This window comes from Mercenaria mercenaria, chromosome 1 (assembly GCF_021730395.1).
Source record: "Mercenaria mercenaria strain notata chromosome 1, MADL_Memer_1, whole genome shotgun sequence".
Classification (NCBI taxonomy): domain Eukaryota; kingdom Metazoa; phylum Mollusca; class Bivalvia; order Venerida; family Veneridae; genus Mercenaria; species Mercenaria mercenaria.
Genome location: NC_069361.1, coordinates 43910293 through 43930818, shown reverse-complemented (window position 1 = coordinate 43930818; position 20526 = coordinate 43910293). Strand labels below are relative to the sequence as shown.

Genomic DNA, 20526 nt, shown 5'->3' with positions numbered 1-20526 from the left:
AAAACATCATGACGTCACATCTGCTTACAGACGTTAATTTCCCGCGCTCTACCATAAGAAAGAGTGCTACAAAGAAAGTATTTCTATCTGTTATTTGTAAAATACGGTATGCAAGAAAAATAATTTGCAAGAATAAAATGCTAACATGTATACATTATGCAAGAAAAAATATCTGTCATGCGTTTACGAATCGGATGGAAATATCAGTTCTTCGGCCACCTGCGCATGGGCGGTAATTCGGCAAGCCTCATTACCGCCCAATGCGCAGGTGCCCTCGGGACAGAGGATGAAAGTGTTGAATCCATTGCAGAAGCTCTTACTATTTTCCATACATCATGTGCAGACTTTAAACCAGTTTACTTCATGACAGACTTTGATGAAAGAGAGATTTCTGCATTGGAAAATGTATTCAGTGGTAATGTAGTGTTTATCTAGATATCGTATTGTTCGCTCATAACTTTTAAACACAAATGTGCAAGTTCCTAAATTTATGTAGCTATTTTTTATCATTATCATTTATTTAACAGATAAGAAACATCCTTTCTTTATATATTACATAAGCGGTTGTATTGCCTGTTTAAGGAAAATTTAATACATGTAAAATATTATAGATGTCTGTTTACATTTTCGCTTTTAAATAATAGAGATACTGAATAAAAGTTAGTGCCACATAAAATAAGTTCATATTATAAAAAGTTATGAAATGGACTAAAAATATGTGCTTTAATTGTGGCAAAGGTATGAAGCATAGCATGAATGGGTAAAAATATCTGACTATACTTATTTTTGTGTAGCAGTGCAGCACATACGGATCACTTCTCCGCAGTCAATCTGTCTGTGTGTCTGTCACATGACTGATGTAACACTTTCACATAAGTCACGAACTAATTGACCTGGAACCTCAAAACTTCATATGTTGAGAGGGCTTATGAAGTAGATGACTACTGTTGATTTTGGGGTCAATTGGTCAAGGTCACAGGTACTTGAATATTCAAAAGTCAGAGCGCAATGCAGGTGATACTCATGTTCTTCTTCTGAACGCTCTTGTTATTTGTTTAGGTCAGTGACACTATTTTTTCAGACGCAAAAGTACTGTTAGGTGACTTCCATCGCAATCAGGCCTGGGAGCGTTGGACCAAAAGAAAGGATAATTCAATGGGACGGGCCAGTGACATTATTAAATACTTGCATCAGCTTGCAAATGCACCAGACCCTGAGTCATTTGACACAGCTTTACAAAAATTTGTAGACTCTGATGTATGGCAAGGTAATGTCCAGCTGCAGCAATACTGCCAAAGGGTCTGGTTTCCCCACAAGAAGGTAATTATTCATCAATTACTGCTGAAAAAATAGAAATTACAGGTTATATATCTTAACTACTGCAATGTTAAATAGAGAATAATTGGTTAGGTGCCGTAGATGGGAAAGTTTATCTGGCGAGGTGGAGGAGGTTATCGGGTGAGCCCAAGGCGAACCTGATAACATCCGGAGCAGAGCCAGATAAACTTTCTCCATCTTAGGCACTAACCTGTTATTCTATTTATCTTGTCATTACTTCATTTTCTGATATTTGGCAATTTGTTTTACGAAAATAAGTGTGCGACAACTGTTTTAATGACGTCATATTTGTAATGACGTGACTTATATATGACGTAATCGCCAACATAGTGTAATAGGAGCGGAAAAATGTGCAGCCCGATACAGGACTCGAACCTGCGACCTTCTGCTTGCAAGTCAGATGCTCTACCAACTGAGCTAATCAGACAATATCATAATCGGATATCATAGACAAATTATATACATTATATACACACTGCTACAATAGTAATGTGGTTACAAATAAAAATCGCAATTACTTCTTCGTTTTTGAATAAAAACTCATTATTTGACCACTCATTTTCTTAGTTTGAACATTTCCAGCACAATGATGATTGTTTCAATGCAAAATTTCTTATGACAACAATATCGATCATAAGGTCACATGACCAACTGACCGTATATCCCTGGTCACGTGTCAACTGACGGTATATCAAGAAATATATACGGCACCCTGATATCGGGCCAAAGTACTGCAATTGACAGGATAAATATACATGTCTCTTTTAAACCAAAGTCATTAAGATACTAAAAGATAGAATTTTACTTTCTGAAAATTAGAGATGTGCCAAAGCCTACAGAAGTGGGAAGTTTGAAGTCATAGCTGGCACAAATAATGGTCTTGAGTCCAGTCACTGCACTTTCAAGAAGTTCTTCTTGCATGGTGAAACGAATTTCAACCTAAGCAACATGTTGAGAAGCCTGATAAAAGACTTCTTCCCATCAAGATACAGAACGTTAGTAGTAACAGCTTATGAAATTGTAAATCATGCTATCATCTAGTGCATTTCATGTTTCCCTTATAAATTGGTTTGTTACTAGAAGAACATATGAAAATTTTATGCTTGACATTTTAATTGCACTTAATGCATTAATAATTAGGAAATATATTTCCAAGGAGCTTACTATAATTTGAAAAAAAAAATTGTTCAGATCTTATGACTTAAATGTAATTTCTTGAATGTATTACTTTAGACAGTACATTTTACAAATTTTATGATCTTAGATACGTTGAGAAGAATCGGCTATACTCTGGAAAATTCAGAAATTACTCAGAAGATGTACCACCTTATCTGCGAAGCCGGCCGAAGAATTTCATAAAGCACTGCCTGGAGAGCCTTGAATTGTCCAAATCTATCGAAAGGTTAATATTTAATATTAATAGATGATGCTGTCGGTCAACAGTTGTCAGCCTGATTAGCTCAGTAGGTAGAGCACTAGACTGGTAATCTCACGTTTGTGGGATCAATTCATGTTAAATGACCAACTAAAATTACTAACAATCTTTTAGATGAGACTTTAAATTGAGGTCCGGTGTATAGGTGCTTTACACCTGGCACAGTGAAAACCATACATGGGCGTGGCTCTGTATGTTCCGCTATCCCCTGAAAATCTAAAATAACTAACCTCTTTTGCTGGCGTTGGTCATATGGATTATCCGGTACCAAGGATAAAACTCTTAAATAATGAAAATGTCAGCAGTCTATTGTAACATCTGTCTTATACCAAATATTACTAAAATGATCCTTGAAATGTCTTAGACTAGTTATGCCCCTAACCTATGGTTTGGGGGCATATACAGTACAAATATTGAGTTACATGCGGTGAAAGGTCTCTATTTTGCTTTCACTCTTAGATTACATATTGTGGAAGAAATTTAGGTCGGTTTTACATCTTCCCTAAGGTTATTTTTAAATGGAGTAAGCAAACTTCAAAACAGAAACACACCATTCGACCTTATTTTTTCAATGTTGAAATATGAATTCTGTCTCATTAAATTCGTTTACTTGAGGCACCATAGATAAAAATGATACTGACACTTTTATTTTGTGTTTTATAATTGTTTGCCAATAGTTTGATTTTTCTTCTGTTGACATTAATGGTAAAATGAGTTCTCTGCAAAAGTTTTGGATAGTGGCTATCACATTGAAATTTGTCTCTACTTCAGCTTAAGGAGATACCATAAGTTATTCAAAATTCCTAAAAAAAACGGCACGGTCAAGGTTGTTTAAAATTTGCAAAATAATGCAAAACACGGTTACCTTTCAGAATATACCAATTGAAGTAAGCTTAGATTTGATTATTCATATCATATGGGCATATAGAAGACTATTAAAAAATCGGCGGTTTTTAAGCCCCAATACAATATTTATAACATGTAACTAGTACTAAGCATGGTGTTTCAACATCTTACATACATTTTCCTCTCATGCTTCTAAAATATTCTTTCCTCATTGATACTTTGTGAAACGGATACTTTTAGATGATTTTACATTTTTTTGAGATTATCGGTTCTAACATATCTTTACATGAGAAAAACATTTTAACATAATAAAATGCTAAGATGCCAGAGTCATGTCATCTTTCGCAGAAGTCAAGTGGAGTCCAAGGGTGATGGTATTTTCTTCATCAATGGAGGTACCAAGTAGTGATGAGAATCGGACAGCTGAAGCAGAATCGATTAATCGGTCCGATTCTGATCTCTCTCCGATTCGATTAATCGAAAGAATCGGAACCGAAAGATCAATACAGACTTTTGTAATGTGGCAATATGGTAGTAACAGCAAACCTTTCTCAAGACTTTCAGATTATTGTATGACTACTTTTATTACTTTTTATGAAGAATTCTATGACACAGCTGCTGTACTGTACAGCCTTTAGCAACTGTTGGGCAATAATGGCCCAGTTGTTCGAATCTTTAACCGGCTGTTCACCTATCTGCTGGTTAGACCTTGATTCAAAATATTTGTCTTGGTGGGATTGTTTTTATTTCACTATAAAGGCAGTCCTTATCTCAAAGATTTGTTTTTCAAATTCTTCTAAAATGTCGACATATAGCCTTAAAAGTTAATCAACCGATAGCTTAACCGGCTGTTCAAAGGTTCGAACAAATAAGTCCAAACTGCGATCTTGGAGGAACTATTGGACCAAATGCAAAAGTAACTAGAATTCATCTTTTCTCTATGACTCAAGGCCTGGGATTCAAGTCATGCTAGATGCACTGCCAAGTTTGACATGGAATATATGCTGGGGACATTGCTGGCAGGTCTGGAATTAGTTTATCATCTTTTTTTTAAGTAAATCCACTATTTTGTATTGAAGGAATAATAAAAGCTTATCAAATAAAATCTGAAAATTATTTCCAATTAGAAAAAAGTGGGTGGGGTACCTTCGTTAATGTACGCTTTAAAGCATATTTTGCAAACAGCTCTAGTAGTATCAAGGTTTTCCTTAAAAGGAGCCAACACCCGGCATTCAGGCTTCATGCAGAACCCAAAATATTTCAAGGCGTCTAATTTTTTACTGCCAGGGCAACAATTTTTTTATTATTGTTACGATCATGACAGCGTTCTCCAATGAAAAGAGCAGATATTTTGAAATACTAACCCAAAGATTATAAAAGAGCGAAAGTATTTAAGCTAAACAGCGAGAAGTATCTGAAAAAGTCCTGAAAACGGGATTTTGATTTTTTAACAAAATCAGCGACTAGAATCGATTCTTTTTGTTCAGAATCGATGTCGCCGACTTTGAAACTTTGGCGATGATTAATCGAACATCGGCGACAATCGGAACATCACTAGTACCAAGACATACACGGTTAATATTGGTGATGGTGACAGTATGCCTTCATGTGAATGTAATGACTGGTACAAGTCGCATATGCCTTGTAAACACATGGTTGCTGCAATAACCACGGAAAGTAACACAGAGTGGCACCTGCTTAGCCCATTGTATATGCAGTCAGTCTATTGCACCGTAGATGGTAAGTTATTTTTCTGAAATAATTGAAACCACACACACTTTGTAATCGTAGGTTTTGCTGACCACTTGGTGCATTCCCATGCTTCCCTAGTACAAGCATATAATTGCAGATTTGTCTGTCAGCATTTCAAACACTTACTATTTTCCTACAAAATGTATACATGTATATGTGTGTGTTTATTTTCAAAGCGATTTATCTTGGTGACTGTGTGAGACACCTCTGAAAGTTAAAGAGATATCTAAAGTTTGAAAGATAACTCTTATCATGTCTTTGACATCTTAATGCACAAGAACTACAAACGTATGTTCTTTAATTTTGAAGGATAAGACTGGTTGTTAAATGCCTAACTTCTTTAATAACTAGATTAAACATTTTATCAGTGTACAGACTCTTTCATGATGTTGTGAATGCATTAGTTGCAAGATACCTTTGTATTTCTGATATGATTACTTTTTAAAAGATTTTGAGGAAAATGTGAAGGAAGAGGGCAGTGATAATGAACCATTTGAGAAGACTGTACATGAAAATAAAGAACATTGTGATTTGTTTTAATTTAAAGAAATGATTCTTTCTAATAGAATTTATATCATATCTTGTTCTAGAACTGATTCTAACACGATCAGATTCATTTTCCTATTAAACAAAGAAGGTTAGAAACAGGGAATTATTAAACAACAATTCACTGTTCTGACGTCACAATTATTACTTCATAGCGTCAAGCGGCGTAGCGGCATGCTAAACAAGAACTCGATTGAAAATGGGTAAATATTTAATACATGCCGAAAAGGATATACTTTTAAAGTCCTTAATAACGTTTTAGAATTGAAATAATATATCTCATTTAGTGATTTGCTCTTGAATAATTCACTGTTTGTCGTTCAGATGCGTAGCATTATATCACTCGGGCTACGCCCTTCGAACGTATATTACATAATGAAAAGGGCGCTCAACAAATCTGGTATAATAATAATAATAATTCCTTCGCATCTGAACTCCAAACAGTGATTTATTCAGCGACAAATCACCAATGAGATATATTATTTCTTAAATAATAAAAACAAATTTGGGGAAATACTTTAATTTTAATAATTGTATGATATTAATTAAGGTGTAACGTTATACAACACGTAAGTCTTTCAGTAAATATAACATGTAACTGTCAATCCCTCATTGCATTCCATAATTATGAAGATATAAGTCTGACCATACATTAATTTCAATGAAATAAAGAATAGCTAATATATACATTTTATTCAGACACAGACAGGGAAAAGGAACAGTCATTACAGACAAGTCAAGTTATGGCCAGAGATGTTATCAAGAAGTTACTCAATATCACTTACAATATAAATGATAAGAGAACACTAAAACATATTCAGGAGAGTGTGTGTTGTCTGATTGATGAGGTTAAACCAGTAGAATCAGTGCCATTGCTGCAATTACCAAAACGTTTAGCTAAGAAGAAGTACAGGAAACGATTATCAGATTTAAGACAGAAGAATGAACGGAATGTTCCAAAGGGTAAAGGTGACATTTTAAGTATATGTTAGTGTGTATGAATTGAATTATGCAATCTGCCCACGTGTTCCGAGTGTCTTTGTCGTCGTACTGGAGGCGGGGCTACAAAATTCTGATCGCGCATGCGCACTTCTCCCGAACTTTTAGAAATGAAGAGCTTGTCTTAATAATTAATTAGCAAAATTTGCCTGTCTACACAAATAAGAGGGGCACTTTTTTGAAAATCGGAGTGATTTCATTGGTCGGCAATTGAGTTCAAACACTAAGAACCTTTATTGTAGAAGTGATAAAACTAGCATAAAAACGATACACATGTAACGACCACTGCATTATATCAAGTTGGAAAAAATCAGCTTGCATTTCATAGTGCTTATGTAAGAATGTCTTTCAGCTCTTCTTCGCCAGGTGTTGCATGTTTCTAGGATATTTTAAATGTCACTATAAAGAACATAAGCCATATGTATTTGACAGGAAACATTTTCAAATCCCCAGTTCCTGATATTGTGGATGAAGACAATATGACAGTAGAGGTTGATGATTTCTTAACAATGGAAGAAGGTAATCAAAATATCCTGATTTACATGTAGCCTGCTGTTTTATGGCTTTCCAAAATGTAATGATTAACAAATCATTTCATTATTTTATTACTTATTAAGATTTGTATGATGATTGCCACTGTATACATGTCTGATCATGAAAATATAGACAAGTTGGTTTCCATAAATCCCAATGAAATGTATCAATTTCACTTTATATACATTTAAAGTACATACTTACATTGCAAGACTTAAATAATTGTAATTGATGTTAATTGTAACTGATTCCTCTCCATGTACATTTTGTGTGAATTATTCTATCTTTGTCAGTAACTTTTTACATATGTTTGCAGACTACCCTGTCTATATGGGCGAGTGTGCTATATCTGAGGTTGCAGATGAAAAGTGCATGGAATATCAAGATTCTGTTATAGGTATAAATGAATACATCACAAGATAGAAGACAGATATACCCTGCAATAATCAACAATAAGTGTTTATATGCAATTATAATTTATTCAACTTGTCACAGCATGAATAAATATTAAAGAGAGTATTTATTCTTGCCTACCTAGCGGGGAAAGTATACATTTATCCGAGCACGTGCCGGGGATAGCTATTCCTGTCTTTCCCAAGGGAAAAACCTTGTCTAAAATAGCTTGCACTAAGGTGACGTCACGTAGTACTGGTACCATTGTGACATCATAAATGTTATAAATAATGTCAGGAAATACCCAAATCTATTTGTCTCCACGATCTATTTTGAATATGATAGGCAAGAAAAATGATCTAACATGTCTGCCTATGTAAGACAGCGGTTTTCCCTACCCTCGGGACAGCATGGATAAAAAACCTCGTGAACACTCGGTTTTCCATTCTACACTATCCCTCGGGTAGGGAAAACCCCGTCTTACACAGGCAGGCATGTAAGATCCTTATAATCACACATGCCATAATTTTTCAGTCCATTCCCGGGATTCCAAGCAAATATTCCCAGGATTTACACCTCCTGTATGGGACATACACCATAACATTCGTATTCAGCTGTTTTTTGCTTAAAAATCTTAAATTTACAAAGAGTTTCCTTTATATTAACATTACAGACATGCACAAGGCAATAATTGATCGCTGGCTGAATGATGTAGGATGTTAATTACTCTTCTGGTTTTGTATCTTTTCAGCAAGAGGACTGGTAGAAAAGCTGTGGTCGTTACAGACAGACCTCAATACACCAGTTGCAAAACCTTATGGTATACTAGTGTCAGATACAGACATAAGATCACTTAGAGATGGTGCATGGCTAACTGACAATGTATGTACTTGAAAGCAAATAGTTCAAGTTGTGTACAGTAATTTAAGATCTTTTAGGCTACACTGTAAATTACAATGTACAATCAATATAATGACCCCACAGCCAGTCGTACAGATATATTCAAACAGATCATCACAAAATATGAAAATCATATAAAATGTTATTATATGTTTTCCAGTGAATTATAGAGGTGTATCAGTGAAATATAAATGATAATCCACTGCTTTCAAACAGTGAAAATATCATTTTTATCTTCCACTGTTTCCGTTGTACATGTATAATATTATTCCGCGTGTTATTGTGTGACAAAGGAAGACTCATTAATTAATCTAAATATTGTTTCAAATTATTTCTATTAGAGGGACCATCTCAAAAGTTATATAGAGGGACAGTAAAAACCAGCAAGACATTTTTAGTATAAAATTCTGTTTTATTCTTATGTAGATCTACAAATTATTCCAAATCTGTACTAGCAATATAAATAAAAAGTGAAAAAAGTAGTCCAACATCGGGAGAAGCACAAAAGTTATCCGAATAAATTTGTTTTACACACTTGTAAAAAAATTCTGTTAACCAATCAAATTGAAGCAAACAATACTACAAAGGCAGTTGCAGTGACAATTCACTTTTAGCTTGATGTGAAAGTTAGTTGCTGAAGTAGACTTATAGTATCTTCATTGCATTAGCCAGAGTAATGTGAAGTATACCAGCCAATTTACAGTGTACAATGGCTGTAGTATACACTGATTGAATGGCTACCATGGCACCTTTGATATTCACTTGGTATTTACAAAATTAATTATGAAGAAATTGTAATGTGGCCATCACATGTATATGTATGTATAATTTACTGTAACAAAGTTACAAAGTTGTTCAAAAGTATTCTTCTGTTTCAGTTGCATCAGTAAAAAAAGAACTGGAAAAGAAATACAGCCCAACCTTTGTGAACAAGACCTCCCCAGATGATAAACTGCTCTAAAAAGACACACATTTACTTTCTTGTTGCATAATATCAACACCTCTACAAGAAACTCTTTTTTTGTATTGTACTCCCCCCCCACCCGACAACAAAGTTGTAAGTGGGGGTATACTGGTTTCAGGTTGTCTGTCTGTCTGTCAGTAGATGCAATCTTGTGCGCACCATCTCTCCTTATCCCCTTGACAGAATTTAATGAAACTTCACACAAGTGGTCAGTACCAACAGTAGTTGTGCATGGGGCATGTTAGGTTCTTTTAGAAAAAAAAAATTGCAGAGTTATGGGACTTTGTTTTTTGTTACTATACTATCTACATAGACAGAATCTTGTGCGCAACATATCTCCTCATCCCCTTGACACAATTTAATGAAACTTCACACAAGTGATCCGTAACAACAGTCGTTGTGCAAGGGGCATGTTAGGTTCTTTCAGCGGAAAAAATTGCAGAGTTATTGGACTTTGTTTCTTGTTAATATGCTATGTACATACAGTCTGCATATGCAATCTTGTGCGTGCCTAATGTACCAAACCCTTGCACACAATTTAATGAAACTTCACACAAGTGATCAGTACCAACCCAAGTTGTGCATGGTGCATGTTACATTCTTTTAGATAAATATTCTGCATAGTTATGGGACTTTGTTTTTTGTTACTATACTGTATACATACAGTCTATATACATACAGTCCACAAATTATGCAATCTTGTGTGCGTCAAATTGCAATGTACTGTGTCAGTGCATGCGGGGGGTACATTCATCACCTTTAATGATACCTCTAGTTCTGAACGTTTCTGAAACATGTCTGAATGCCAATATCTGAACATTTTCAGCAGTCTGAATACTGTCTAAACAGTGTGTTTACATTCTGAACATATAATATTTTTTTCTGAACTTTTACTGCAGTGTGTCTCAAAGATTCAAAAACAAATTCAGATTGTTTCAGAAGATGAAATTTTCTGAATTTATTCTGAAATATTTCTGAAAGATTCAGAAATAAATTCAGATTGATTCAGTTGATGAACTTTATGAACTTTTACTGAAATGTATCAGAAAGATATAGCAACCATACCCCTAGGGTGAAAAAAGGCCCCATCAAGGGGTTCACAACTTTTCTTGTTATTCAAAAGAGTTAACATTGTATTATACAGCTTGAACTCAGGTGAGCGATAAGCCCACCTTGGTCCTAAATAATATCTGTTATTATTATTAATAATAATAATAATAATATAGTTATGTTTATCTGATAACTGATTGCATACTTATAGTAAGTAATTACTTGGATTGCAAATAATGTCTTGCTCGCTGACATAATCAAATAAAAATTGAATCTCTGTTATTAACATGTTTTGTTTACATCTGAAATATATTTGTATGACACATAATTTAAACGTATTGTTATATAAAAAAAGTATGAAAGGAAATATTTTTTCATCGCGGTCACAGATTGCCCCAGTAAATTCTTGCATGCGGTACTCCAGAGTGACCAAAACTAAGACATTTCAAGGGCACGAAAGGCCACAGTAAATACTTGCCTGTGTCACTTAAATTTCCATCTGAAACACCCGATAACGTCATGGATGGCCGCAGGAAACTTATGCAAGTGTCACATTGAAATTACTGTTATTTGTCCATGGTAAGGTCACAGATGGCCGCAGTAAGTTCATGCACGTGGCACTCTGAAATGGTCAAGACAAAGTCATGACACGGTCAAGGATGGCCACAGTAAATTCTTGCATGCGTTACTCCAAAATGACCAAAACTAAGACGTACCATGGGCACGGATGACCACAGTAAGTAATTGCATGTGTCACTTTGAAATTTCCATATTACAGTGACAGGTGGCGACAGGAAACTTTTGCAACTCTGACATTGAAATGACTATTATTTGTCCACGATAAGGTCACAGATGGCCGCAGGAAGTTCATGCACGTGGCACTCTAAAATGGTCAAGACAAAGTCATGACACGGTCACGGATGGCCACAGTAAATTCTTGCATGCGTTACTCCAAAATGACCAAAACTAAGACGTTCCATGGACACGGATGGCCACAGTAAGAAATTGTATATGTCACTTTGAAAGTTGCATATTAAACACATGATACAGTGACAGATGGACACGGGAAACTTTTGCAAGTGTCACACTGAAATGACTATTATTTTTCCATAATAAGGTCACAGATGACCGCAGGAAGTTCATGCCCGTGCCACTCTGAAATGGCCAAAACCAAGTCCTGACACGGTCACGGATGGCCACAGTAAATTCTTGCATGCGGTACTTCAAAATGACCAAAACTAAGACGTTCCATGGGCACGGATGGCCACAGTAAGTAATTGAATATGTCACTTCGAAATTTCCATATTAAACACATGATACAGACACAGATGGCCACAGGAAACGTTTGCAACTCCGACATTGATTGTTTTGGGTTTAACGCCATTTTCCAACAGTATTTCAGTCATGTAACGGCAAGCAGTTAACCTAACTAGTGTTCCTGGATTCTGTACCAGTACAAACCTGTTCTCCACAAGTAACTGCCAACTTCCCCACATGAATTATCAGAGGTGGAGGACTGATGATTTCAGACACAATGTCGTTTATCAAATAGTCACGGAGAACATATGCCCCGCCCGAGGATCGAACTCCCGACCCCACGATCCGTAGACCAACGATCTTACCTACTGAGCTAAGCGGGCGGGCTCTGACATTGAAATGATTATTATTTGTCCATGATAAGGTCACAGATGGCCACTGGAAGTTCATGCACATGGCACTTTGAAATGGTCATGACACGGTCACGGATGGCCACGGTAAATTCTTGCATGCGGTACTTCAAAATGACCACAAACTAAGATGTTCTATGGGCACGGATGGCCACAGTAAGTAATTGCATGTCTCACTTTGAAATTTCCATATTAAACACATGAAACAGTGACAGATGGCCACAGGAAACTTTTGCAAGTCTGACACTGAAATTACTATTATTTGTCCATGATAAGGTCACAGATGGCCGCAGGAAGTTCATGCACGTGGCACTCTGAAATGGTCAAGCAAAAGTCGTGACACGGTCACGGATGGACACAGTAAATTCTTGCATGCGTTACTCCAAAATGACCAAAAACTAAGACGTTCCATGGGCACGGATGGCCACAGTAATTAATTGCATGTGTCACTTTGAAAGTTGCATATTAAACACATGATACAGTGACAGATGGTCTCAGGAAACTTTTGCAAGTGTCACATTGAAATGACTATTATTTCTCCATAATAAGGTCACAGATGGCCGCAGGAAGTTCATGCACGTGGCACTATGGAATGGCCAAAACCAAGTCATGACACGGTCAAAGATGGCCACAGTAAATTCTTGCATGCGGTACTTCAAAATGACCAAAACTAAGACCTTTCATGGGCACGGATGGCGACAGTAAGTAATTACATGTGTCACTTTGAAAGTTGCATATTAAACACATGATACAGTGACAGATGGCCACAGGAAACTTTTGCAAGTGTCACATTGAAATAACTATTATTTCTCTATAATAAGGTCACAGATGGCCGCAGGAAGTTCATGCACGTGGCACTATGAAATGGCCAAAACCAAGTCGTGACACGGTCACGGATGGCCACAGTAAATTCTTGCATGCGGTACTTCAAAATGACCAAAACTAAGACGTTCCATGGGCACGGATGGCGACAGTAAGTAATTACATGTGTCACTTTGAAAGTTGCATATTAAACACATGATACAGTGACAGATGGCCACAGGAAACTTTTGCAAGTGTCACATTGAAATGACTATTATTTCTCTATAATAAGGTCACAGATGGCCGCAGGAAGTTCATGCACGTGGCACTATGAAATGGCCAAAACCAAGTCGTGACACGGTCACGGATGGCCACAGTAAATTCTTGCATGCGGTACTTCAAAATGACCAAAACTAAGACGTTCCATGGGCACGGATGGCCACAGTAAATTCTTGCATGTGTCACTTTGAAATTTCCATATTAAACGCACGATACAGTCACGAATGGCCACAATAAACGTTTGCAATGACTACAATTTCTCCGAGAAAAGGTCACAGATGGCCACAGTATATTCACGCACATGGCACTCTGAAATGGCCAAAACAAAGTCATGACACGGTCACGGATGGCCACAGTAAGTTCTTGCATGCGGTACTCCAAAATGACCAAAACTAAGACGTTCCATGGGCACGGATGGTCCCAGTAAATTCTTGCATGTGTCACTTTGAAAGTTGCATATTAAACCTATGATACAGTCACAGATTGCAACAGGAAACTTTTGCAAAAGTCTCACACTGAAGTGACTATTAATCATCCATAATAAGGTCACAGATGGCCACAGTAAATTCACCCACATGGCACTCTCAAATGGCCAAAACAAAGTCATGGCACGGTCAGGGATGGCCAAAGTAAATTCTTGCATGCAGTATTCCAAAATGACCAAAAGTAAGACGTTCCATGGGCACGGATGACCACAGTAAATTCTTGCATGTGTCACTTTGAAATTTCCATATTAAACGCACGATACAGTCACGGATGGCCACAATAAACGTTTGCAATTCTCATATTGAAATGACTACTATTTCTCCGAGATAAGGTCACAGATGGCCACAGTAAATTCACGCACTTGGCACTCTGAAATGGCCAAAACAAAGTCATGACACGGTCACGGATGGCCACAGTAAGTTCTTGCATGCGGTACTACAAAATGACCAAAACTAAGACGTTCCATGGGCACGGATGGTCACAGTAAATTCTTGCATGTGTCACTTTGAAAGTTGCATATTAAACCTATAATACAGTCACAGATTGCAACAGGAAACTTTTGCAAAAGTCTCACACTAAAGTGACTATTATGCCTCCATAATAAGGTCACAGATGGCCACAGTATATTCACGTACATGGCACTCTCAAATGGCCAAAACAAAGTCATGGCACGGTCAGGGATAACCAAAGTAAATTCTTGCATGCAGTACTCCAAAATGACCAAAAGTAAGACGTTCCATGGGCACGGATGACCACAGTAAATTCTTGCATGTGTCACTTTGAAAGTTGCATATTAAACGCACAATACAGTCACGGATGGCCACAATAAACGTTTGCAATTCTCATATTGAAATGACTACTATTTCTTCGAGATAAGGTCACAGATGGCCACAGTAAATTCACACACATGACACTCTGAAATGGCCAAAGCATAGTCATGACACGGTCACGGATGGCCACAGTAAATTCTTGCATGCGGTACTCCAAAATGACCAGAACTAAGACGTTCCATGGGCACGGATGGTCACAGTAAATTCTTGCATGTGTCACTTTGAAAGTTGCATATTAAACCTATGATACAGTCACAGATTGCAACAGGAAACTTTTGCAAAAGTCTCACACTGAAGTGACTATTATTCCTCCATAATAAGGTCACAGATGGCCACAGTAAATTCACCCACATGGCACTCTCAAATGGCCAAAACAAAGTCATGGCACGGTCAGGGATGGCCAAAGTAAATTCTTGCATGCAGTACTCCAAAATGACCAAAAGTAAGACGTTCCATGTGCACGGATGACCGCAGTAAATTCTTGCATGTGTCACTTTGAAATTTCCATATTAAACGCACGATACAGTCACGGATGGCCACAATAAACGTTTGCAATTCTCATATTGAAATGACTACTACTTCTCCGAGATAAGGTCACAGATGGCCACAGTAAATTCACGCACATGGCACTCTGAAACGGCCAAAACAAAGTCATGACACGGTCACGGATGGCCACAGTAAATTCTTGCATGCGGTACTCCAAAATGACCAAAACTAAGACGTTCCATGGACACGGATGGTCACAGTAAATTCTTGCATGTGTCACTTTGAAAGTTGCATATTAAACCTATAATACAGTCACAGATTGCAACAGGAAACATTTGCAAAAGTCTCACACTGAAGTGACTATTATTCCTCCATAATAAGGTCACAGATGGCCACAGTAAATTCACCCACATGGCACACTCAAATGGCCAAAACAAAGTCATGGCACGGTCAGGGATGGCCAAAGTAAATTCCTGCATGCAGTACTCCAAAATGACCAAAAGTAAGACGTTCCATGGGCACGGATGACCACAGTAAATTCTTGCATGTGTCACTTTGAAATTTCCATATTAAATATATGATACAGTCACAGATGGCAACAGGAAACTTTTGCAAAAGTCTCACATTAAAATATTATCATTTCTCCATGATAAGGTCACAGATGGCCACAAGAAATTGGTGCATGTAGCACTCTCAAAAGGCTAAAACAAAGTCATGACACGGTCACGGATGGCCACAGTAAATTCTTGCATGCAGTATGACCAAAACTAAGACGTTCCATGGGCACAGATGGTCACAGTATATTCTTGCATGTGTCACTTTGAAATTTCCATATTAAACCCATGATACAATCACAGATGGCCACAAGAAACTTTTGCAAGTGTCACATTGAAAAATTTGAAATGACTTTTATTTTTAAAAGATAAGGTCACAGATGGCCGCAGGAAATTCAAGCACATGGCACTTTGAAATGGCACAAACGGTCACGGATGGCTGCAATAAATTCTTGCATGCAGTACTCCAATACTAACACATTTCAAGGGTATGGATGGTAAGTTAACTGTGACCTTTATGAAGAAAAAAGCTTATAATTCTGCAATACTTATGGCTACGACCCTTAAACTTAGTGAAGATGTCATGACCACTGGTTGACTCTGAGGGCAAAGGTCACCATAACCTTGAGCAACAAAAAGCTTGATAACTCAACAGAGCCAGGGGCTAGGATCCTAAAAAGTTAGTAGAGAGGCTGGTCCTGACTAGTAGTTGACTCTGAGGTCAAGGTCACCATGACATTATGTACCAAAAACCTTATACCATACTTTAATAGTTTAGTGTACTTGTGTCATTGTCCTTGCCAAGTAGGGCCATGATACTCAGGGGAGCGATTGTAAAATAATCAAAGATTATTTTATTTGTTTAACTTGTCAAATAAGGTCAGAAGTACATGAGCGGACATGTAACAATTACATCCTGTCAAGTTGATATATGATGCATTTTTGTAATTGTTTATTATAACAAACCCACACGTTTTATACGTCAAATTGTCCGACAGTGCATGTTAGAGAATTGCTGACATAATGAAATAAAAATTGAATCTCTCTGTTATTATATCTAAGTATATTTGTATGAAACATAATTTTAACGTATTCTTGTAGGTAGGAAATAATTTTTAATGTCCTGACTTTGCTGTGGCCCTTTTACAGTATAAGTGTCACATAACTGTGACTTTATAATAGGTGAAATGATGGTATTTTCAAAGTGACACATGCAAGTACTTAGTGTGGCCATCGGCGCCCTGAAATGTCTTAGTTTTGGTCAGTTTGGAGTACCGCATGGAAGAATTTACTGCGGCCATTCCTGCCCTTGAAATGTCGTAGTTTTTCTCATTATGGAGTACTGCATGCAAAATTTACTGCGGCCATCCATGATCATGTCATGACTTTGTTTTACCCGTTTTAGATTGCCACATGCATGAATTTCCTGCGGTCATCAGTGACCTTATCATGGAGAAATAATGATTATTACTTGAGACATTTGCAAAAGTTTCCTGTGGCCATCTGTGACTGTATCATGTATTTAATATGACAATTTCAAAGTGACACAGACAAGTACTTACTGTGGCCATCTGTGCCCTTGAAATGTCTTACGTTTGGTCATTTGGAGTACTGCATGGAAGAATTTACTTTGGCCATCCGTGACCGTGTCATGACCTTGTAGATTGCCACATGCATGAATTTATTTCCTGCGGCCATCTGTGACCTTATCATGGAGAAATAATAGTCATTTCATTGTGAGACTTTTGCAAAGGTTTCCTGTTGCCATCTGTGACTGTATCATGGATTTATTATGGAAATTTCAATATACCGCATGCAAGAATTTACTGTGGCCATCCGTGCCCATGGAACGTCTTAGTTTTGGCCATTTTGGAGTACCGCATGCAAGAATTTACTGTGGCCATCCGTGACCGTGTCATGACTTTGTTTTGGCCATTTCAGAGTGCCACATGCATGAATTTCCTGCGGCAATCTGTGACCTTATCATGGAGGAATAATAGTCATTTCATTGTGAGACTTTTGCAAAGGTTTCCTGTTGCCATCTGTGACTGTATCATAGATTTATTATGGAAATTTCAATATACCGCATGCAAGAATTTACTGTGGCCATCCGTGCCCATGGAACGTCTTAGTTTTGGCCATTTTGGAGTACCGCATGCAAGAATTTACTGTGGCCATCCGTGACCGTGTCATGACTTTGTTTTGGCCATTTCAGAGTGACACGTGCATGAATTTCCTGCGTCCATCTGTGATCTTATCATGGAGAAATAATAGTCATTTCAATGTGAGACTTGAAAAAGTTTCTTGCGGTCATATGTGACCTTATAATGGAGGAATAATAGTCATTTCAGTGTGAGACTTGCAAAACTTTCCTGTGGCCATCTGTGACGGTATCATGTGTTTAATATGGAAATTTCAAAATGACACATGTAAACACTAACTGTGGCCATCCGTGGCCAGTTCATTCAGTAGTCTAGGCCGGTATAACGTACGTTGTAAACTGACCCCCAGTCTATTCACTGTTTATTGATCCCCTCCCCAACACACACACCTCGACTACTGTATCATATATGATAAAGTCACGGAGGCCACAGTAAATTCACTGGGGGAGTGGGGGATCATTATTCTATGGAGGTCAGTTTACTAATCTTAATCAAAAGAACAATTTACATTGAAGTTGTCAAATTAAAATTATATGCGTAATCGCACAATTTCCAATTTGTGATTTTCTACCTCAATGACAGAACAGTTCTTTTACGCTTATCACCATTTATCATCAGTATAAAACATTAGGGGGTAAAGATCTTATCATCAATGACAACAATAAACATAATAAAAAGGCGCTGCAGTTGGCCGCAGAAATTGCCGCAAATTTGGCCGCACGGCCGCAGAATAGATGATCTGCGCGGTTGAATAATACTAAATTGTTTGCATAGATTGCCACATTTTCATTCTCACAGATGACTCAACGATAAGGTCAGTATACATCTACAATTCATTTCGTTTTCATAGGATAATGCTATAATCAAAGGTTTTATTATCACTGTTTTAAGTATTGCTGTGATGAAATTTAACACATTAGACAGTTTCGTATCCACAATTAACAAAAATTAAGTGACCTAGTTTCATATTTTCAGATAATGTAAACCAAAAGTAGAATGCAAATTTAAATCAAAATTGTAGCAACTCTTTAAACCATTTATTTTATATAACCAGGAATAAGGCAAAGATTTACTTATATATTAATTTCTATGTTTATTTTTCTGAATCGAAATTAATTGTATAATTTGATAAGGCCAAAAAAATATGTATGTTTCCTGTGACATGCCAGAAAAAAATAGGGTAGGTAGGTCGATTTTTTTTTATTTTAGGACAGAACAGAATACGCATCTTCACAGTAGTAGAATTCCCTTATCTTTGCTTTTGCTTATTGTCTTATCAATACATATATGTCTGTACTAGATGTTAGATGCTATACACTTTAAATACACAGCTTTTTATGTACCCTTGCACCTTTGGTTTTCCGTTGGTTCAAGCCTAGCTTAGAATCATGAATTTTTATGTCAAGTTTAAGGCAGGGGTGTAATTTTTTTTTCGCACCACTCACCCTGCAGGACTAGTAGCCACTAAAATCTCGCCCTTAGTGAACAGTCACTTGCCCTTATAATTGACATGTTTAATATTGTCACTTTTATGAAAGGAGTATTATACCTGTACAATAAGTAAACACAGTAGACAAATACTATTCTCTTGTACACTACATTTCCTTTTATGGAGGCATATTTGTTCTACTTAAATTTCCTTTTTACAGCAGACATTTTTATTTTTCTTTCCTCTATTTTTGTCAGCAGCACCAGCCAGTTGCTCTCCAAAACAACTGCAGCGATAGTAATAATAATTAAAGTGTACCCCTACCGTATTTTCCTAAAGTGTTAAGACAGCATAAAATATTTAGTTATTTTCATTTTCCAAAAAAAATAATTATTTTGAAAAGTGTCCTAAAAATATGGACACAAAACATCCCTTGCATCAAGAGATCTTTAGTTTACCGTATTTAATACCATTAAAATGCAAGTTGGATATAACTTATCCAGTATAGTAGTTATATTGACAATTTAATCCAATCTATTTAAGGTTACAGATAGAGTTCATAAAAAAATTACCAGTATTGATATAAAATAATTTTAAAATGATTATTTGGTAGTGTTAACAGCAAAACATTTCATCTACAGCTGATAAATTGCAGGACAAAACTTTACGAAAAGCATACCTCTTGAACGGCATGAAGTGCAAATCAATATTTTGTATATTAAACATAGCCATTATATTTGGTATATTTGTTGTAAATTTGAATATAATCATACTGATGATACTGCATATATATAATTGTGTAAATGGATAAATTTGTGGGTGAAAATCTTCAGATTACCAGTTCCAGACTTTTCATATTAAAGTAGAAATATTCCCAGATTGCCAAATCTGGAGTGCGAATGTTTGGTTTATCTTTTCTTGACTATAGGCCTAATGACTTGTTTTGGTGAGTGTAGATATTAACTTATTAAGTCTTGCTGATATTTTTTGTGAATGTCTAGAGTTTGTGTAATAAGCAAACATTTCCATGTCACAAATTTTACAATTTATATAGTAGTCAAGGAAAAATTACCTG

General features: G+C 36.6%; 2 protein-coding genes across 2 annotated transcripts; both read left to right on the top strand.

The window, feature by feature from the left end:
• The first annotated feature begins 314 nt into the window (after positions 1-314).
• LOC128557101 (uncharacterized) lies at positions 315-4025 on the top strand. Its single transcript, XM_053543782.1, has 5 exons — positions 315-415; positions 1082-1320; positions 2158-2333; positions 2603-2740; positions 3968-4025. Exons 1-5 carry the CDS (start codon positions 364-366, stop codon positions 4023-4025), a joined length of 663 nt encoding a protein of 220 aa, XP_053399757.1. The 5' UTR covers positions 315-363.
• A 2091-nt stretch (positions 4026-6116) lies between these two features.
• LOC128557085 (uncharacterized) lies at positions 6117-8737 on the top strand. Its single transcript, XM_053543736.1, has 5 exons — positions 6117-6120; positions 6617-6886; positions 7349-7435; positions 7767-7847; positions 8595-8737. Exons 1-5 carry the CDS (start codon positions 6117-6119, stop codon positions 8735-8737), a joined length of 585 nt encoding a protein of 194 aa, XP_053399711.1.
• The last annotated feature ends 11789 nt before the right edge of the window (positions 8738-20526 follow it).

Excerpts from the sequence above, each read along its gene's own strand:
- LOC128557101 (XM_053543782.1), top strand. The coding sequence starts at position 364 with ATGACAGACTTTGATGAAAGAGAGATTTCTGCATTGGAAAATGTATTC. Across the intron at positions 1,321-2,157 it reads TCTGGTTTCCCCACAAGAAG|AGATGTGCCAAAGCCTACAG; the intron begins GTAATTATTCAT and ends TCTGAAAATTAG. Across the intron at positions 2,334-2,602 it reads TTCCCATCAAGATACAGAAC|ATACGTTGAGAAGAATCGGC; the intron begins GTTAGTAGTAAC and ends TTATGATCTTAG.
- LOC128557085 (XM_053543736.1), top strand. Across the intron at positions 7,436-7,766 it reads TTTCTTAACAATGGAAGAAG|ACTACCCTGTCTATATGGGC; the intron begins GTAATCAAAATA and ends ATATGTTTGCAG. Across the intron at positions 7,848-8,594 it reads ATATCAAGATTCTGTTATAG|CAAGAGGACTGGTAGAAAAG; the intron begins GTATAAATGAAT and ends GTATCTTTTCAG.